This window comes from Cervus canadensis, chromosome 6 (assembly GCF_019320065.1).
Source record: "Cervus canadensis isolate Bull #8, Minnesota chromosome 6, ASM1932006v1, whole genome shotgun sequence".
NCBI lineage: Eukaryota > Metazoa > Chordata > Mammalia > Artiodactyla > Cervidae > Cervus > Cervus canadensis.
The window spans coordinates 24,107,855-24,125,071 of NC_057391.1; the positions used below are offsets into that span (position 1 = coordinate 24,107,855).

General features: G+C 39.6%; 1 protein-coding gene across 1 annotated transcript; it reads left to right on the top strand.

The window, feature by feature from the left end:
* Positions 1-491: 491 nt before the first annotated feature.
* Positions 492-17,198, top strand: TTC5 (tetratricopeptide repeat domain 5). The gene is made up of 10 exons (XM_043471365.1): positions 492-600; positions 3,627-3,759; positions 4,665-4,876; positions 5,233-5,383; positions 6,625-6,716; positions 9,381-9,437; positions 10,018-10,164; positions 10,335-10,549; positions 13,673-13,817; positions 16,592-17,198. Exons 1-10 carry the CDS (start codon positions 550-552, stop codon positions 16,709-16,711), a joined length of 1,323 nt encoding a protein of 440 aa, XP_043327300.1. The 5' UTR covers positions 492-549; the 3' UTR covers positions 16,712-17,198.
* Positions 17,199-17,217: the final 19 nt, after the last annotated feature.

Below are 17,217 nucleotides of genomic sequence, written 5' to 3' on the forward strand. Positions count from 1 at the left end.
GATGGCTTTCTTAATACCATTCCAAATGTAGTCCATTTATTAGGATAGTGTTTTTAAAATTATAAAATTCCTCCTATATAGAAAATCACTGTAAAGTTTGGAAAACATTCAGGCAAGTTACCTTACCACTGTACCACATTTCCTTCAAAATTTTAAACTTATAACAGAGGCACCCACTTTCTTAGCCTGTTTTTTTCCTGGGGTATTATAATCTTGGTATAAACAAATAGGAATATACGAAACAATAATACGCAGGTACTTAAACCGAGAACATTTTGTTTGCAGGACTTGGAAAAGACAAATTTTTGAATTTGAAAGTGAATGCAGACCATTTCCTCTGGGCTATAGGCGTTACAGGCGGATTCTTTACCGTCTGAGCTACCAGAGAAATCCACTTGGCACAGTTACGTTCGGAGCGGCGCGCTTTCTTGAAAACCAGCTTTCACTCAGGCGCCGTAAGCCTCCAGAGCTCTAGATGTCGCTGTGGCTCTATCGTGGGAACGGGTATGCGTCTCTGTGGTTTTAAGTCGGGGGCGGAGAACCTGGGAAATGATGGCTGTTGAAGAGGAAGAAGTCAAGGAGGTCTTGCAGAAATTGCAGGTGGGGCAATAGATTAAAATACATATCTGCTTTTGTTACTTGGGAAGAAGTAGAGAGCCCAGTTTATGCACTGCCTGCGAATTTCTTGACACATACCCGACGCTACTTGCGTCCCCGTGGTTACTATAACAACTCCCGAAGGTGCAGCCGCCACGGGCTAGACGAGCCCCCGCGGCCAAGCGACAGGCGCAGCCAGTTTTTGTTGGGATCCCGTGGTGCTGACCCGACTGCAGTCCATTTCAGCCCTGTAGGGAAGAGGATTTATTGCTCCTAACTTTATTCCTGTGCGTTGTTGGGAGGTTGTGTTCACCCCTCCCCCCATTCGCCCGTAACAAATAGCATACACGTGTGTTTGGCAGATCTGCAGGCGCTATTACCTATTGCTTGTAGTTTTGATTCCTCCAAAGACCATTTCTTCAGTACTTTCATGCTTTCAAATTGGCAACAATCACAGTAATGGCTTGCACCGCGTGCATTCTGGTTACTCTCCTTAGAATTTAACAGTTTTGATTTCTTTGTGTACTCCACAATTCCAGTTTGGGATCTAATGCAGAAGGCTCCAGACTCTACTCAGCTCGCCATTGACTGTGGTAACTGGGACAGTCTTGTACTTGGTAGATTGGAGCTAACTAATTGCTTGACTCTTTTCTTTTAATAACCCAAGATTTTTCTTAAATGTCAGAAACTGTGTTTTTTGTATTCTAAGGCAGCCTGAAATGTACTCAGAAACTGAATTTTTGGTATTCTAAGGCAGCCCGAAATGTAAATGTTAGAGTTATGACGGGTTTGTAACTTTCTTAAAGGCTTCTACAGCAAAAGTTTAAACACTGATGAGATTTCTTTGTTTCTTTAGTAGATTAGACTAATAACACCTTTTAGAGTGTGAACTTTACCTCACATCCGATTGACTTGGATGTAATTCTTTTCCCTAGTGTGACTGTCTGAAATCAGAGAATCTCAGTCTAGCGCTGTATTACAAACATTGTGTATATATGTTTGTATATGTATGGAAAAAACCTGGAAAGGTAGACTAAGCCGTGGTTATCTCTGAGGTTATTGGAATGATCATGAGGAATTTTTTACCCTGCATATTTTACATGTACCTGTTGGAATTTTAACAAAATATATATATTGATTTTTGCCAGGACAAAAGTTATTAAAAATGTTCGCTGTAGCAAAACAAGCCAACAAAGCCAATTTCTTGTATGTTTTCTATTCTATTACAAATAGAAACAAACAGTAAGACCTTCTCTATAATTCTTAATATGTGGCTATGCTGACTGCATGACGAAAGGAAATGGGTTGTAATATTTGTTGAGAGCTGTCTTTTCCTGCTCTTATTTGTGGTAGATGCCCTAAGCAGCTAGGTAGAGGATACCTGGGGTATCTGGGGAGGGTGCAAGGGCGGAATGGGAGAATGCAGTAGAGAGAGGAAAAGGATGGTGATGTTGCTATTCTTGGGAATGGTGGTAAACTTTATATCATTGTTATAGACATTTTCGGTTAGAAGGAATACATTAAAGGATTTTTCTCAAAGTGTATTTTACAGGTTATTTTTATTAAAGTCATGCAGGGTGCTTGTTAAAATGCAGAATTTTGAGTTCTGCTAGAACCACTAACATCAGAATCTCTGTAGGCTGGGCCTTGGAAATACAATAAAACTTGAAAAGCACTGTTACAGAAGGAGATAATCTAACTTCATCATTTTGGGTAGAATTTTAATTTCAAATAAGTACTGTGAAGAAAAGTAGGAGTGTGATTTAACAGTGGGGTGGAGGAGGGAGTTACTTTAGTTTGGGTAGTCAGGGAAAGCCTGTCTGAGAAATTGGTGTTTGAACTGAGACCTAAATAATGAAGAGGAATGAGCCATGCAAAGGTCTGGAGAAGGAATGTCCAGGCAGAGGGAACAGCATGTGTGTAGGCAGGATTGAGAATGGATTTTGAGGACCTGGCTTGAATAGTGTAGGACAGTGATAAGAAGTGAAGTCTGTGGCAGGATGAATGGTGGGAGGTCAGATCTTACAGTCTTCTAGGTCATAATAAGGAGTTGGATTTTATTCTGTCTGCAGTGGTAAACTAGTCTGTGACATGACCTTACCTTTCTGTAAGGCCACTTCAGCTGTAGTGAGGAGAATGGGAAAGAGTAGAAGCAGGATGACCAGGTAAGAAGCTATTGAAATAGTTCAGGCAAGTAATGATGCTTATTTAGTTGAGGATACTCATAGTGACTTGGAGACTGGTGGATGGATTTGGGATGTGATGCAGAGGTATTTGGTAAGACTTGGTGGGATTGGATTATACCTTTCTACTGCTGTTTTGTTTTAGGAAAGAATAGATAATGGAAAAGCTTTGATTGATGTCCCAGGAAGACTCAGAGATAGTTAAAGAGGAAGGAGAACATTTACTTGGAAAGAATGCAAGTGAGCCAGAGGATGACTTGACAAAAACTAAACAAACAAAAACCACAAATATCTAAAGAAAAAAAACTGCAAAAATACAAAATTTATCAAGCTTAAATTGGCTTGTTTGTCGTAGAGAATGGCTCTCACGTGTTTGTCATATTCACAAATGTCACATATTTTCAGATATCAGCATAGGAAAAATCAGGGGTAAGGGATCATTATTGTTAGGAAGTCCAGTTTTAAGGGTAAATTTCAAAGTTTTATACTTTAGGGACCAGTACCAGATAGGATGATCTTACTAACTTTGTTTTATCTCAAGGTGAAAAGCATTTCCACTCTCCTGACTAAGGTATGTGAAGTGCTTAATCATATTGGAAGCTCTGCTGGGTCTAAGAGGAGAGACTGTCATCATGGTGCAGATTGACTTGAGACAGTGTGAGAGAGGGCTGAACAACTTTCCTTCCTTATCTGTAACCTCCCTCTGTGTCATTCCTAGGCGAGGTAGAGGATCGGCATTTCTAGGCCAAAAGTTGGTATGGCTAGCCAGTCTCAAAGTTTACTTGTCTGGTATCCTCTCCGCTAATGGAGCCCATTCTTATAATGGTCTCATTCTTATATTCCTAGGAACTGGTGGACCAGCTGTATTCATTTCGAGAGTGCTATTTTGAGACACATAGTGTTGAGCATGCAGGGAGGAAGCAACAAGATGTGCGGGAAGAGATGGAGAAGACCCTGCAGCAGATGGAGGAAGCAGCGGGTATGAGTCCCAAAGAACACAAAACCCGCTCTTCTTCATTGAAATGAGATGGAACTTTGCTCTCTCTGTAGACTCTTTGGTATCCTGTTTGTGGCTGCTACAAGTTAGTACAACAGAATATTTCTTCTAAGGGTGCCTGTGCAGGATGGCAGCCTTTCCATTCCCTAAACTCCATTTCCAAATGCTCTGAAATGAAAAAGCATACTTATTGCTTGGCTACTGTTGGAGTAATCTTCTTAACTGACCTTTCTGCCTCTTAATTTCTTTTACTTCCAAATCTACTTAAATAATGACCATGGCCATTATCTTTCTAAATAATTGCTTCATGAATTTAATCTCATCTCTTGTCTGTGTCTTCAAAGATTCCTCCTCTTGACTGGTTGTGGTCTAAACCAGTCCTTTGTTATTCAAGTCTTCATTGTCTGACTTTTTTTCCCCTACCCTTCTCTCTGACTACCTACTTACAGAGAAGCTTTTTGTTTCATTCAGGTTGAACCATCCATCCTCCCATGAACATGCCACATGTATTTCTCCTTTCTGCTTCTTTGTCTTTGTTTACATTATTTTTCTCCCTGAAGTGTCTTGTCTTTTTCCTTTTCACTTTGTAAAGTCCATTCATTGGGTGTATGCCGTATGCTCTTTTTCACTGTGTTTTAATTATCCGTGGATAGACATTGTCCTCTCCACTAGATTGTAAGCCTCTCAAAGGTAGGGGTAATGCTTTCTTTGTTACCTTGTTTTCTAACATAATAGTCTGCATGTGATAGGTTTTCAATAAATTGTTTGTTCATGAAGATTTTCCTTAGTTATTTGATTGCTAGAACTGGCATAGGGATTCCTTGAAAGTACCCTGGTCTCACCTGTAAAACTGTCTGGGTTTCCTTTATCTTTTCCCTTCCTCCTAGGTTCAGTCCAGGGCAATGCACAGGTTCTGATGCTGACTGGGAAGGCACTGAATGTGACCCCTGACTATAGCCCCAAGGCTGAGGAGCTTCTGTCAAAGGCTGTGAAGCTGGAGCCCAAGCTGGTAGAAGCCTGGAACCAGCTGGGTGAGGTGTACTGGAAGAAAGGGGATGTTGCAGCCGCCCATACCTGCTTCTCAGGAGCCCTCACCCATGTGAGCTGCCCACTCTGCCCTCAGAAAACAGATGGGGAGGGTGGGATTTCTCTGGTTTTGTGAGTTTCCTTAGGCCACGAATACCAGAGTATAACTGCGTGGGAACTAGGAGGACAGAATCAGAAGAGGGGAGAGAGGATAGGGGAGCAGACTTGGATGAGGAAGAAGATGATGGAACCAGGTTCAGAGGTAGTTGAGAAGTGAAGGAAAGTAACTGAGTTGATCCTTGTAGATGGGAGTCTTAGATACATATGGCAGTAAGAATTAAGGTGAAAAATTAGAAGCCTGAAATAAAATAGATCTGGAAAGGAGAAATAGAACCATGAAGGTTAAGTCTATGACTTCTCCACTTGCAGTGCAAGAACAAAGTCTCCCTTCAAAACCTGTCAATGGTGCTTCGCCAGCTGCGGACCGACTCCGGAGATGAACATTCTCGCCACGTAATGGACAGTGTCCGACAGGCTAAGTTGGCTGTGCAGATGGACATCCTTGATGGCCGCTCCTGGTGTGAGTGCTTTCAAAAGATCTCCAGCAGGTTTCTAGAGCAGTGGTTCTCAACCGTGGCTGCACACCAGGATCATCTGGAGCCCATCTGTTGAGTCTGACTCTTAAGTGTGAAGCTAGGGCATCTTTGCTTTGAAGGAGCCCGAAAGGTATTTTGATGAACCACTATTCTAGTACCTCTTGGACCTGTCCATTGAAGAGAGGAGGCTTATGTTTCCCTATAAGCAAAGCAGAGCTTTTGTGCAGTCTCCTGTTGTTTCTCCTTTGGGTTTGTGTTTGCCTCTTTATCCCAGAGGAATTTTGGGTATACCCTGAGTATAGTGTCATCACTGGTTTGTTTCAGATGTGGGGCCTTTCATACAGACTTTGGAGGGTGACCAAAATAGTTATCCTTAACACTTGGGCTCTGAGATGATCCATCACTGTGTTTCTCAGTTTTTTTCTTTGCCCTCCCACCCCCACTTAGGAGGCACAGGATGGCTAGAGCTGGTTGGAGTTGGGTATTTCCCTTCTTCCATATGGAAGGCTGGAGCTAGCCAGAGTTGGTTCTTTCCCTTCCTTAGGTCAGTTACCTTCTGATAATACCTTAGCAGGTTAGGCTCTGGTTAACTAGTTTCTCCTGAGGGCACTTGTCAAGAATGGAGTGTTCAGGAGTTCCCTGGTGGCCTCGTGGTTAGGATCCCAGGCTTTTACGGCTGTGGCCCAGGTTCAGTCCCTAGTTGGGGAACTGAGATCCCTCAAGCCACGTAGTGTGGCCAAAAAAACTCACACAAACAACAACAAAAAGAATGGCGTGCTCTGGCATATTTCAAAAAAGTTTCTTTGTCCCTTGCCTCTGCTAGAAGTATGAAGGTATTCTTTGATATTTGCTATGGGAATCTGGTTGAGTTCTTGGAGGTAAATCTTACAATATTGTTGGGGGTCCCTTATGACTGGTACCCCTGGAGTTTTTAACTCCCAGGCTTGTCCACAGTGAGGCTCCAGAATTCATCAATTTCAGTTTAGGTTTTCCTACCCCAGCACTGTTGGTGTGGTAGCTCCTGAGTTTCTGCTAAGCAGTAACTCCCTGTATTCACCCCTGTCTGTCTGATTTTGGAGCAGTGGTTTGCCCGTAATGTCCCCTTTATTATGCATCCAAGAGAAGTTGTGGATTTTTTAGTCTGTTCAGCTTTTTACTTGTTAGGATAGAGTGGTGACTTTAAGCTCCTTACACGCAGAACCAGAAATCTGTATTTCTCTTTCAGATATTCTGGGGAATGCCTACCTTTCTCTTTACTTCAATACTGGCCAGAACCCTAAGATCTCCCAGCAAGCCCTCAGTGCTTATGCCCAAGCAGTAAGTATTTATGGTCACCCAGGCTGGATATGTAGAGGCAGCAACAGAGGCAAAAATGTTGTTCAGTCTTCTTTGTGGCATTTTAGCCAGCAGCATGGGGAGTGTTTGCTGGCATCTGATGAGTGGTTTTGTGAAGCCAGTCCTGCAGAGGTGAGGTATTTCTTCCTATAACTTGAGTATTAGCAATCGCTTGCAGAGTGTGCCTCAGTGCGAGGTAGCTATTTGAGCTGTCTAGATTTATTTATTTATTTTTTAGATTTCTTATAGAGGCATGTGTAACCAAATCACAGAGCCCATCCGAATATGTTCATCTTTTTGAATGGGAAAAAAGTGTATGTTAAAATAACGTTTATTAACACATATACATATTTTTTAAAAAAATTAGAACTCTGCTACATAAGTATAAATTAAACAGTAAACCAGGTTAACCATTAAATAGTATGAATCTGGATTTCCCACAGGCTAAAATAGAAAATAGCATGTAATCCATTCTACATTATATCCTAGGGAGTAATTCACTGGAGCTTATGCTTTGCCTTAGGTTTTCAGGCTGTTTATATTAATATCCACTTGTAGGGGGGGTTTCCCTCAGGCTTTGAGTGCATGAATGCTCATGGTTAACAAGGTTTACATTGGCCTCCTGAGTACTTTTTATTTAGACTTCGTATTCACCTTCTTTTGTTTTCTCTTGACATAGAGACTTGCTTTTTAACTTACTGTTATTTATTTTGCTCTGAGTGGCAGAATAAGGAATATAGCTACCTTATGTTCATGTTTGCAGTTTAGAGACTATTCTTTTTTCTGTCCTTTTTTACCATCCCACAGAAAGTTTATATTTCACAAAATTGAATTGTGAAACATAGATAACCATTTTTAATAAGCACAGTCAAATTTTTAATCACAGAATGTCTCCAAGAATTATAGCTTTAAAATATACAACCAATTTTTATATTTCAAAAATATCTCAACTCAAATAAGTTAATTTCTTAAAAAGTACATTTCTCACACTATTTGTTTGGCTTTGCCCTGGTGTAAAGTCACTCTGGTGCAGCCACACCCAGAAGCTGTGGGGACAGATGTGTACACCATGCGCTTTCTGTCGCCTCTGTGCTGGTGACTGCAGCTCCCCTGGTAGGACTCATGCTCATGACAGAGGAACATGCAGTAATAAGCTGGCTTTTTAAAAAATGACAGAGACGACTTCCTCACACACTGTGCTTCTCGCTGTAGTCCTTTTTTTTTTCCCTTTATTTTTATTAGTTGGAGGCTAATTACAGTATTGTAGTGGTTTTTGCCATACACTGACATGAATCAGCCATGGATTTACATGTGTTCCCCATCCTGATCCCCCCTCCCACATCCCTCCCCATCCCAGCCCTCTGGGTCTTCCCAGTGCACCAGCCCTGAGCACTTGTCTCATGCATCCAACCTGGGCTGGCGATCTGTTTCACACTTGATAATATACATGTTTTAATGCTATTCTCTCAGATCATCCCACCCTCGCCTTCTCCCACAGAGTCCAAAAGTCTGTTCTATACATCTGTGTCTCTTTTTCTGTCTTACATATAGGGTTATTGTTACCATCTTTCTAAATTCCATATATATGTGTTAGTATACTGTATTGGTGTTTATCTTTCTGGCTTAATTCACTGTATAATGGGCTCCAGTTTCATCCATCTCATTAGAACTGATTCAAATGTATTCTTTTTAATGGCTGAGTAATATTCCATGGTGTATATGTAGCACAGCTTTCTTATCCATTCGTCTGCTGATGGGCATCTAGGTTGCTTCCATGTCACTGTAGTCTTAACAGTGACATTTAACTCAACCCAACCTGTGTAGTCAGCAGGTTTGGTTTTTATTCAATCAGGGAACTTTTTAGGCAGAAGTATTTTGTTTTACTCTGATTTCTTAATCTGGTAACTGCTTACATTTTAGGGTATAATATGATGTACTTCTTTAAAATTTTATATTTGGCTTCTGCTAAATAATTGCTTTTAACTCTTAATTTCTTCATCAGACCTACATTTTTAAACATATTTGAACCAGTCATTTAAATGATTTTAATTCATGTTGTTTGTGCTTTTGCAGTGTGCCAGGCAGTGAATAGAATAAAAAAAAAATAAAGTGATCAGAGCCACGAAGATAGCTGCAGATATGTCTGTCTGTACTGCCATATGGTTTCTGGCCATCTATTTAAAGTAGCAAATCAGAATTTGGCTTTCTCTGTGTGTTTTAAGGGGGCTTAGATGTAGTAACATGATTCTGTTTGTGTCTGAAGCTGGACTCATGGTCAGAGGAAATGCGTTAAATCAGCATCATTTGTTTTTCTAGATTTTCTTCATTTATATTAACATCTCATTAATTAAAATTTTTTATCAGATATTAGTCACATATTGCTTCTATCTTTATACTATTACATGGGTAAATTATAATCATATTTTAAAGTTCCATGCATATACAAAGCCCTTACATCCTTGAGGTTTCAGGGACTGTGTAATATGTTCCACACAAGCATTTACTGTATAATAGTGTGGGTATAGGAAACAATTTGACAAGCAAAAACTTAAATTTTTCCAAGGAGAGGAGGTTTAGGACATGTTGTATGTGGCCATCCTTAAGACTGAGACAGGAGCCACTGATGGTCTTCTTATTCTACTATAGGAGAAGGTTGACAGGACAGCTTCCAGCAATCCTGATCTTCATCTGAACAGGGCAACGGTAAAAAGAAATTATCATTTATATTGGGGAGTGGTCATCTGAAAGTCAAATACATAAGCTATCTAGGTCTTAGCCTGTGAGGATAACTGAGTATTCATAGGGACAAAGTTGAGTACTAACTGCTAGAGAAAAGCCAAATTATTTCTGGGAAAAGCTTGCTTAGTTTGACTTAAGTATCCAGGGGGAAAGGAAAAGGGGCTGAGTTGGTGGGAGGGTGAATAGAGGACGGTGGGGCACAGTTTACAAGACTTTCCTGAAATGTTCATTATAAACATAAAAATAGAATCACCCAATGTATGCAACTTAACTGCTTTAGAGTTTGGCAGTTGGCTTCTTTGAAATGATTTCACCTTTGAGGTTGTGATCACCTTGGCCAGGAAAAAGGATATAAGGTGTTACCAGCTCTTCACGCAGTTCATTTGTAGAACAGGAAAACAACTGGGAGTGTTTGTAGAGTAGGAAAACAGTTGGGAACAGGAAAACAGTTTATTTCTCTAGATTCCTAGCCCACTGTGCTAGCCCACTTCTGCATAGTTTGTGTTAAACATAATTGGGAAGGTTTTTGTTACTTCTTGTGCAGTTACATAAATATGAGGAGAATTATGGTGAGGCCCTGGAGGGCTTCTCTCGGGCTGCAGCACTGGACCCTGCCTGGCCAGAGCCCTGGCAACGAGAGCAACAGCTCCTGGATTTCCTGACTAGATTAACCAGCCTCCTTGAGAGCAAGGTAAAGATGTCTGAAGATTGAGCCCTACTTTTTTATTCTGCCGTAGGTCAATAAAATATTAGGCCTCGGTAGTAGTGACCCTATAGAGGTGGGTAGGTGGTGGGGAGGACTAGACTCTCAAGGAGGGTGATTCGTTTCCAGCTTCTTACCTGTTTCCTTTTCCTTTGCAGGGAAAGGTGAAGACCAAAAAGTTACAGAGCATGCTGGGGAACTTGCGCCCAGCCCACCTAGGCCCTTGTGGTGATGGGCGCTATCAGTCAGCTTCGGGGCAGAAGGTGACTCTGGAGCGCAAGCCCCTGAGTGCTCTGCAGCCTGGTGTAAATAGTGGAGCTGTGGTCCTGGGAAAGGTGGTGTTCAGCCTTACCACAGAGGAGAAAGTCCCCTTGTGAGTTTCTCTTGCCTTTTCTATTTTTTATCCTTTTAAATTAGTTGCTCTCATTTCCTGGCCTTTCTCTGAAACTTGAAGATAATCGTTAGTGGTCAGAGATCAGTGAATTCTCTTTACCTTCTGTGACTGTCCCAAGAGACATTGTATTATCTAAGTGATGTCTGACAGTCTCTCTGTAGATTCTGTTACCACCCATTTTTTCCCCGAGTTTGGTGTTCTGTCGACTCTTACATCTGAAGCTGAAATTTGACAGCTACATTTTTTTTTATAATATAGGATATCTTTCTATAAGATGGAAACCGTATAATTCTCCTACCTCTTTGTGTTTTCATGATCATAGAAGTAGGAGAAAGAATTCTAAATCCTGTTTGGGCTTAGGTATGCCTAAGCAGTTCTGGAAGGTGAGCTTTGAGTTTGAATTTAAGGCCTGTTGGAGAGATTCTCTCAGATGTTGTTCCACATCTGAATATTGAGCAACATTTGTTATTGAGCATCTGCTATATGTGTTGTTGGGAGTTAAAAAAAATGTAACACAGCCAAGTGAAGGGTTCTTATAGTTGAGCAGAGGAAATGAGTTAAGAATATTCATTTAGAAAATTTTAACTTTTGAAAAATGAGGGTTCAGTCAGTGCCATCATTGCTTGGTCCTTTGCTCACTTCCCAATCCCTGATTGACTGGTTTCCTTTTTCTGTTTTCTGCTGAAACGCTTTTGTTCCTGGGCTCACCGGTGTTTGATCCAGTAGCTTGTATTACATGGCTCCTCAGCATCCTGACTTCTCTGTCACTATTGCCTTTCAAATTCCTTCTGCTTCATTCAAACTAAAATACAGCTCCCACTGTGTGCCTGATTTTCCTCCATGGCATTTTCATGGTGTATGTGTTTGAAGAACAGGAAGATAGTTGAGAAACGTTTAGTTACTATAGCAGACCTTAGAGTTAAGAGGAATGAGGAAGAAGTATAAGCAAAGGTAGGTTTAGGGGCCCTGGAACAAATATTTTGCTACTCTTTGGTTTCTCTTTTTCTGCCTAATTTCTAAATGTTAAGTTCGAGGTAGACTCTGTTTTTCTTTCTTTCCTCTTTCTCTGCTAGGATGGCAAATAGATGCCAACTTTGATCACTTGGCAATGGCTGTATGGCTTACTGTTTAGAAGGATTCTGAGGCTTTTTCACCAGGAGAGGATGCTGTGCTTGATTGCAGTGTTTACTGTGAATTTGAGTGTGCCAAGTGAGCTTGAGTACTGATTCCTCACCGTCTCTTTTATAGGTCATCTCATTTGGTGATGTCATATAAACCCAAGGCTTTGGCTGCCTCCTTTATGCTCACAGGTCCAGCTCCAGCCCAAGCCTCAATTCTAAGTTTTGGATTCCTGTATTTACCTGCCTCTGGGCTTTGATAAAATCTCTAACTCATTATGTTCAAAATTACTTATGTCATCTTTCTCTGTCAATCTGCTTCACCTCCCTGAATTCTTTGTCAATCAATGGTGTTACCTCTAGTCAGTCACTTAATTAAGACTTCTGGAAGTTGTTATAAACTTCTCCATTCTCTTGCCTTGAGGCAATCGCCAAGACTAATAGATATACCTTTTAGTCCCTACTTCTTTGTGTCTGCTAATTTAATTCAGCCTCAGCACTTCTCCAGACAAGTCTCCCTATTCCCTGTTTTCCCTCCAGTGTTCCACAGTGCGGAGGAATATGCCCCAGATACAGATTTGACCATTGCTGTTTCTTATTTAAAATCTCTTACTGGTATTGTGTAACTTTTGGGATAAAGTTTTAACTCCTTAGTTTAACACACAGAGTCCTTTATGATTTTTTCCCTGTCTACTGTCTTCTGTCATTTTTCCTCTTGTACATTTTATTCCAATTTTAGGATTATTTTATAGGTTTCAGAACAGCCGTTTTCATGCCTCTGTGTCTTTATACACAATTATTGACCTGGATAATCTTTTTGCTGCTTCTTGATATAGATTACATTTTTTCCCCCAACATTCTATTATAAAATTTTTCAAACATACAGCAAAATTGAAAGAATTTTACAGTGAACATTTGTGTACTTATATTGTACTATTCATATTTTATTATATTTAGTTTATCACATATCTGTCTATTCCCTTATTCATCTGTTGATATCTTATTTTTGGTGCATTTCAAAGTAATTGTAAACATTAGTATGCATTCAGCATGCAATCATTAGAGTTCAGTATTGTTTATAGTTTTCTTCTTTTTATGTAAAATTTGTATACAATGAAATGTGAAAATCTTAGTGTACATTCCTAAGTTTTGACAAATGGATATTTTCATATAACCCGGACACCTATAGAGAACAATACCGCCACCTCAGCAAGTTCTCTCATGTTCCTTTCTTGTCAAGCCCTATTCCCTTCCCTGTAGAGGTTTTTTATTTCCACTGAGGATTAATTTTCCTGTTTTAACCCAGGTAGTTTTTCATTCCTTAAGATTCAGTTTGAGGTCTCGTCTAAATGGAAACCTTCCTGGCTTTCCATTGATTTAGACATTTCTTCTCTGGGCCCCCACAGCCCAACCTTTGGCTTCACTGAATTCAGCACAAGAAAAGAGCTATTCTGGAACCTTTTGCAGTTGTATTGTAAGTGATGGTTTAATTGTCTGACATCCACTAGACGAATAAAGTCACTTATAGCTGGATTGATGTCTCACTGCTAAGCACAGTGGCTGACACCAGATAGGTATTCAGTGAAAGTTTGTGGAATTAAGTAAATTGACAGTGATGGTTAGAGAGTTTGATATTGTGATAGTTAAATTGGTAGAGCAGGAATACTGTTCTGCTGTAACATTTTGAGCTCATTCATTATTAATATTTGTTGAAGGCTTCAGTGTGCCTGTTTCCCAGGTTCTTGGGAAAGTGACAGATTGATGAGTCTTATGGATGTTTTTTAAAGATATATATCTAAGACAAATGAGCCCTCAGGTGTACATAGTGAATGATGGTACCTGCTGTAGGATTTCTAAGGAAGTAACTATGAAAGCATTTGTTTATTTTGCTGGTATTATTAAAATCACTGTTTCTGCTTTTCTTTGCTGCTCACTCCTTTTTTTCCCACCCGTCCCTCCCTCTTAACCCATCTTAACCTGGCAGTACATTTGGCCTGGTAGATTCAGACGGACCTTGCTATGCAGTTATGGTGTATAATATGGTGCAGAGCTGGGGAGTACTCATTGGGGACTCTGTAGCCATCCCTGAGGCTAACCTTCGTCTTCACCGAATTCAGCACAAGGGAAAGGTGAGTGATGGCTAGCATTCTTTCTCAGCCCTTAGGTCCTCAAAGTGGGACTAAGTTTACCTCTTATAAAAAATATTTATGTAAGGTAATGTAATATGTGTGTGTATGTGTGGTATGATATCTTATATCTACACACATATATGTAATTATTTTTTACTAAAAGCTAGATTTTTTTTTTTTTTTTACCAAAAAACTTCTGGTAAACAAAGAGAATTTTAAAAATGGACCGAACAGAGAAAGAAAATTATCTATGATATCACATGTGGAATCTGAAAAAACTGTACTTGTGAAAACAGTAGATGGTGGAATTGGGGAGGTTTTGTTTAAGGATACAAGCTTGCAACCAGTAGATAAATAGGTTCTGGAGACCTAATGCATAGCATAGTGATTATAGACAACAATATGGCATTATAAACTTCAAAGCTGCCAAGAGATTAGATCTTAATTGTTCCCACCATAAAAAAGAAATGGTAATTATGTGACGTGATAGAAGTGTTAGCTAATACAGTGGTGGTAATCACATTGCAGTATATAAATATATCAAATTAACACATTGCATTGTATACCTTCCACTTATATAATGTTATATGCCAATTATTTCAATAAAAATAAGATTTAAAAAATAGACTGAAATATTCTCATTCATATGTTATTGCTGTTAACAGTTTGGTATGTAAACCTATAGTCTCTTCTTTTCATGAAAATATACACACATTTGTATGTATATTTTAAATTAATTGTGGAATATTATATGCAGATGTTTGTGAACATTTCCTTTGGCTTTCCATATTCTACAATTTGAATTCTACAATTGAATTCTACAATTCAACAAATTCTACATTTGTTTTGAGTTAAGACAGAGGAGCTGATGATGATGAGGATAGTAAAAATTTACTGAACACTTAACTGACTCTAGACACTCTGTTTAGAGTTTTACTGCCTGCTCTGGCTCATTTAATCCTCATAAAACTCTACAAGAGCAGGTGTTGAACCACTTTTTCAAACTGTTTCTACCTAGGGTCAGCAAATTATGGCTGATTGACCAAAGCTGGCTCACTGCCTGTTTTATATGACTTGTGAGCCCAAAATGGTTTCTATATGTTTAAATGAAAACAATGGAAAGAATAATAATTTATGGTATGTGAAAATTATAGGAAATTAAAATTTCAGTGTTTGTAATTAAATTTTTTTGAAACAAAATATGCTCATTTGTTTACTGTTATCTGTGGCTACTTTGGGGATTTCCCAAGTGGCTCAGTGGTTAAAGAATCTGCCTGCCAGTGCAGGAAATGGAGGAGTTTCAGTTTGATCCCTGAGTTTGAAAGATCCCCTGGAGGAGGGCATGGCAACCCACTCCAGTATTCTTGCCAGGGAAATCCCATGGACAGAGGAGCCTGGTGGGCTACAGTCCGTGGGGTCACAGAGTCAGACACGACTGAGCACGCATGTGGCTGCTTTTACACCACAGTGTCAGTGTTGGACAGCTTTGGGACAGAGACCATATGACCCACAAAGCCTTAAAATATTTACTATTTGACTTTTTACAAAAAAATTTGCTGACCCCAGATCTAGATTAGTTACAATTTTTCTTTGTTCTAAAAGTACTGTAGTAAATATTTTTATTTATATCTGCTCATATCCATGATTATTACATAAGTTTAATTAATTGACTAAAGAAATAAATGAGTTTCTAAGGTAAAATCTTAGTTTCAAAGCTTATGCAGTCTATGACTTTTGATATATACTGCCAAACTAGTTTTTGGAAGGTTCTACCAGTTAATACCAACAGTGAATGTAGTTATATTTCTTTGCACTTATGTGTAGAAATCTTTGAAAAACTATTTGCTGATTTTTCATGAAAAGGATAGCATCAGTATTCTTTGGCTTTGGTTTCTTGATTATTGGTGAGGTTGAAAATTGTATTAATATGTTTATTGACTATTTGTAATCCTTTATAAATTTTTTTTTGGGGGGGTCACTTGCTCAGTATGTTTCAAAAAATTGCTCTATGAGAATCTCTTTACTTTGACTTAAAAAAAACCTCCTTTACACTCCAAGTAGAACAGTATATTTTGGATAAAGATCTTTTAGCAACATGTTTTACAACTTAAAGTACATTTGAACTGATAAAGTGAGCTGATATCTTCTGTTATTAGGAGAACGTTTAAAACCTACCTCTGTTAATTCCTCCTTATATAAAAGAAGTCAATCTATATTTGGCAGATTAATTTATAGCCTAACAAACACTTGATTTAAGAGTTCCTCGGACTTTGCATTGGCTCTGGATTGACCACTGTGTGTATTTAGTTATAATTGTTGATAAACACTGTGGAAAGGGCAGATTTTGTAGAGCCAGTGGGACTTGTTTTGTTGGGCATTGCCAGGATCCTATCCTTTTTGAATTAGAGAATTGTCCACCCCCCCTTTTTTTTTTTTAATTTTTATTGGAGTATAGTTGATTTACAATGCTGTGTTAGTTTTGGGTGTACAGCAAAGTGTATCAGTTATATATGTACATATATCCACTTGTCCCCTTCTTGTAATGACAGTACTGGCGATCTGCCTGCCCCAGATACTCCTTTTGAGGATTGAAAACTTTGGGAAAATTGCATACCCTATGTAAGCTCATGTTTGTTTAATGTGAGATGGAGGTAAGGGGTGTATCTACTGAAGAAGGTAGAAAGGAGGGGAAGAAAGTCAAGATGGTGTACTCCTGTGCTAGAGTTTCTTCCATCCTAGGATCTGTAATTAGTCTCTATATTTGTCTTTTCCAGGACTATTCCTTTTCCAGTATTCGTGTGGAGACGCCCCTCCTGCTGGTGGTGAATGGGAAGCCTCAGGGCTCCAGCAGCCAGGCTGCTGCCACGGTTGCCTCGAGGCCACAGTGTGAATGACCCTCCTGGGATTGCATGCTACAGAGAGTGGAGACCAGGAGATAAGCTCTAGGGCACTCAGCCGCTCCGTCAGCCACTTCTAGTAACGCAGCTGGAATTGGGGGGATGTTTTAGATGACAACTTTCCTTCCTCTGCCCTGTAAGACACTTGTGTCTTCTATTAGGTTTCAGCTCTCTGGGGCCACACATGTTCCTGGTATATCTCTCCTGCCTCTTTCATTGCTCTTCTATGTTTTGGCAAAGAGCGTGGAATTGGTAGAAGGGTTGGGACCTTGCCATGGGATAGAGTCCCCAAGGTTCCCCTTCTTGCCTCCTTCCTGAGCCTCATGTGTATATATCGTTTCAGTATTTATTGCTAAGGGAGGGGGCTTAATTTTTTTAATGACTTAGTTTTTGAGCAATTTTTATTTTATTTTTATTTTAAAATTTAGGTCCTTCCCCTTCTTTGGGGCTGGAACAGAATTAAATTTGTTTGGAAAAAAAAAAATACTGTGTAGTTTGGCTTG

What these genes read in the sequence shown, in the direction of transcription:
- TTC5 (XM_043471365.1), top strand. Translation starts at nt 550, where the DNA reads ATGATGGCTGTTGAAGAGGAAGAAGTCAAGGAGGTCTTGCAGAAATTG. An exon ending in CCTTGATGGCCGCTCCTGGT is followed by an intron (nt 5,384 to 6,624) that starts GTGAGTGCTTTC and finishes TTTCTCTTTCAG; the next exon opens with ATATTCTGGGGAATGCCTAC. An exon ending in TCAGTGCTTATGCCCAAGCA is followed by an intron (nt 6,717 to 9,380) that starts GTAAGTATTTAT and finishes ATTCTACTATAG; the next exon opens with GAGAAGGTTGACAGGACAGC.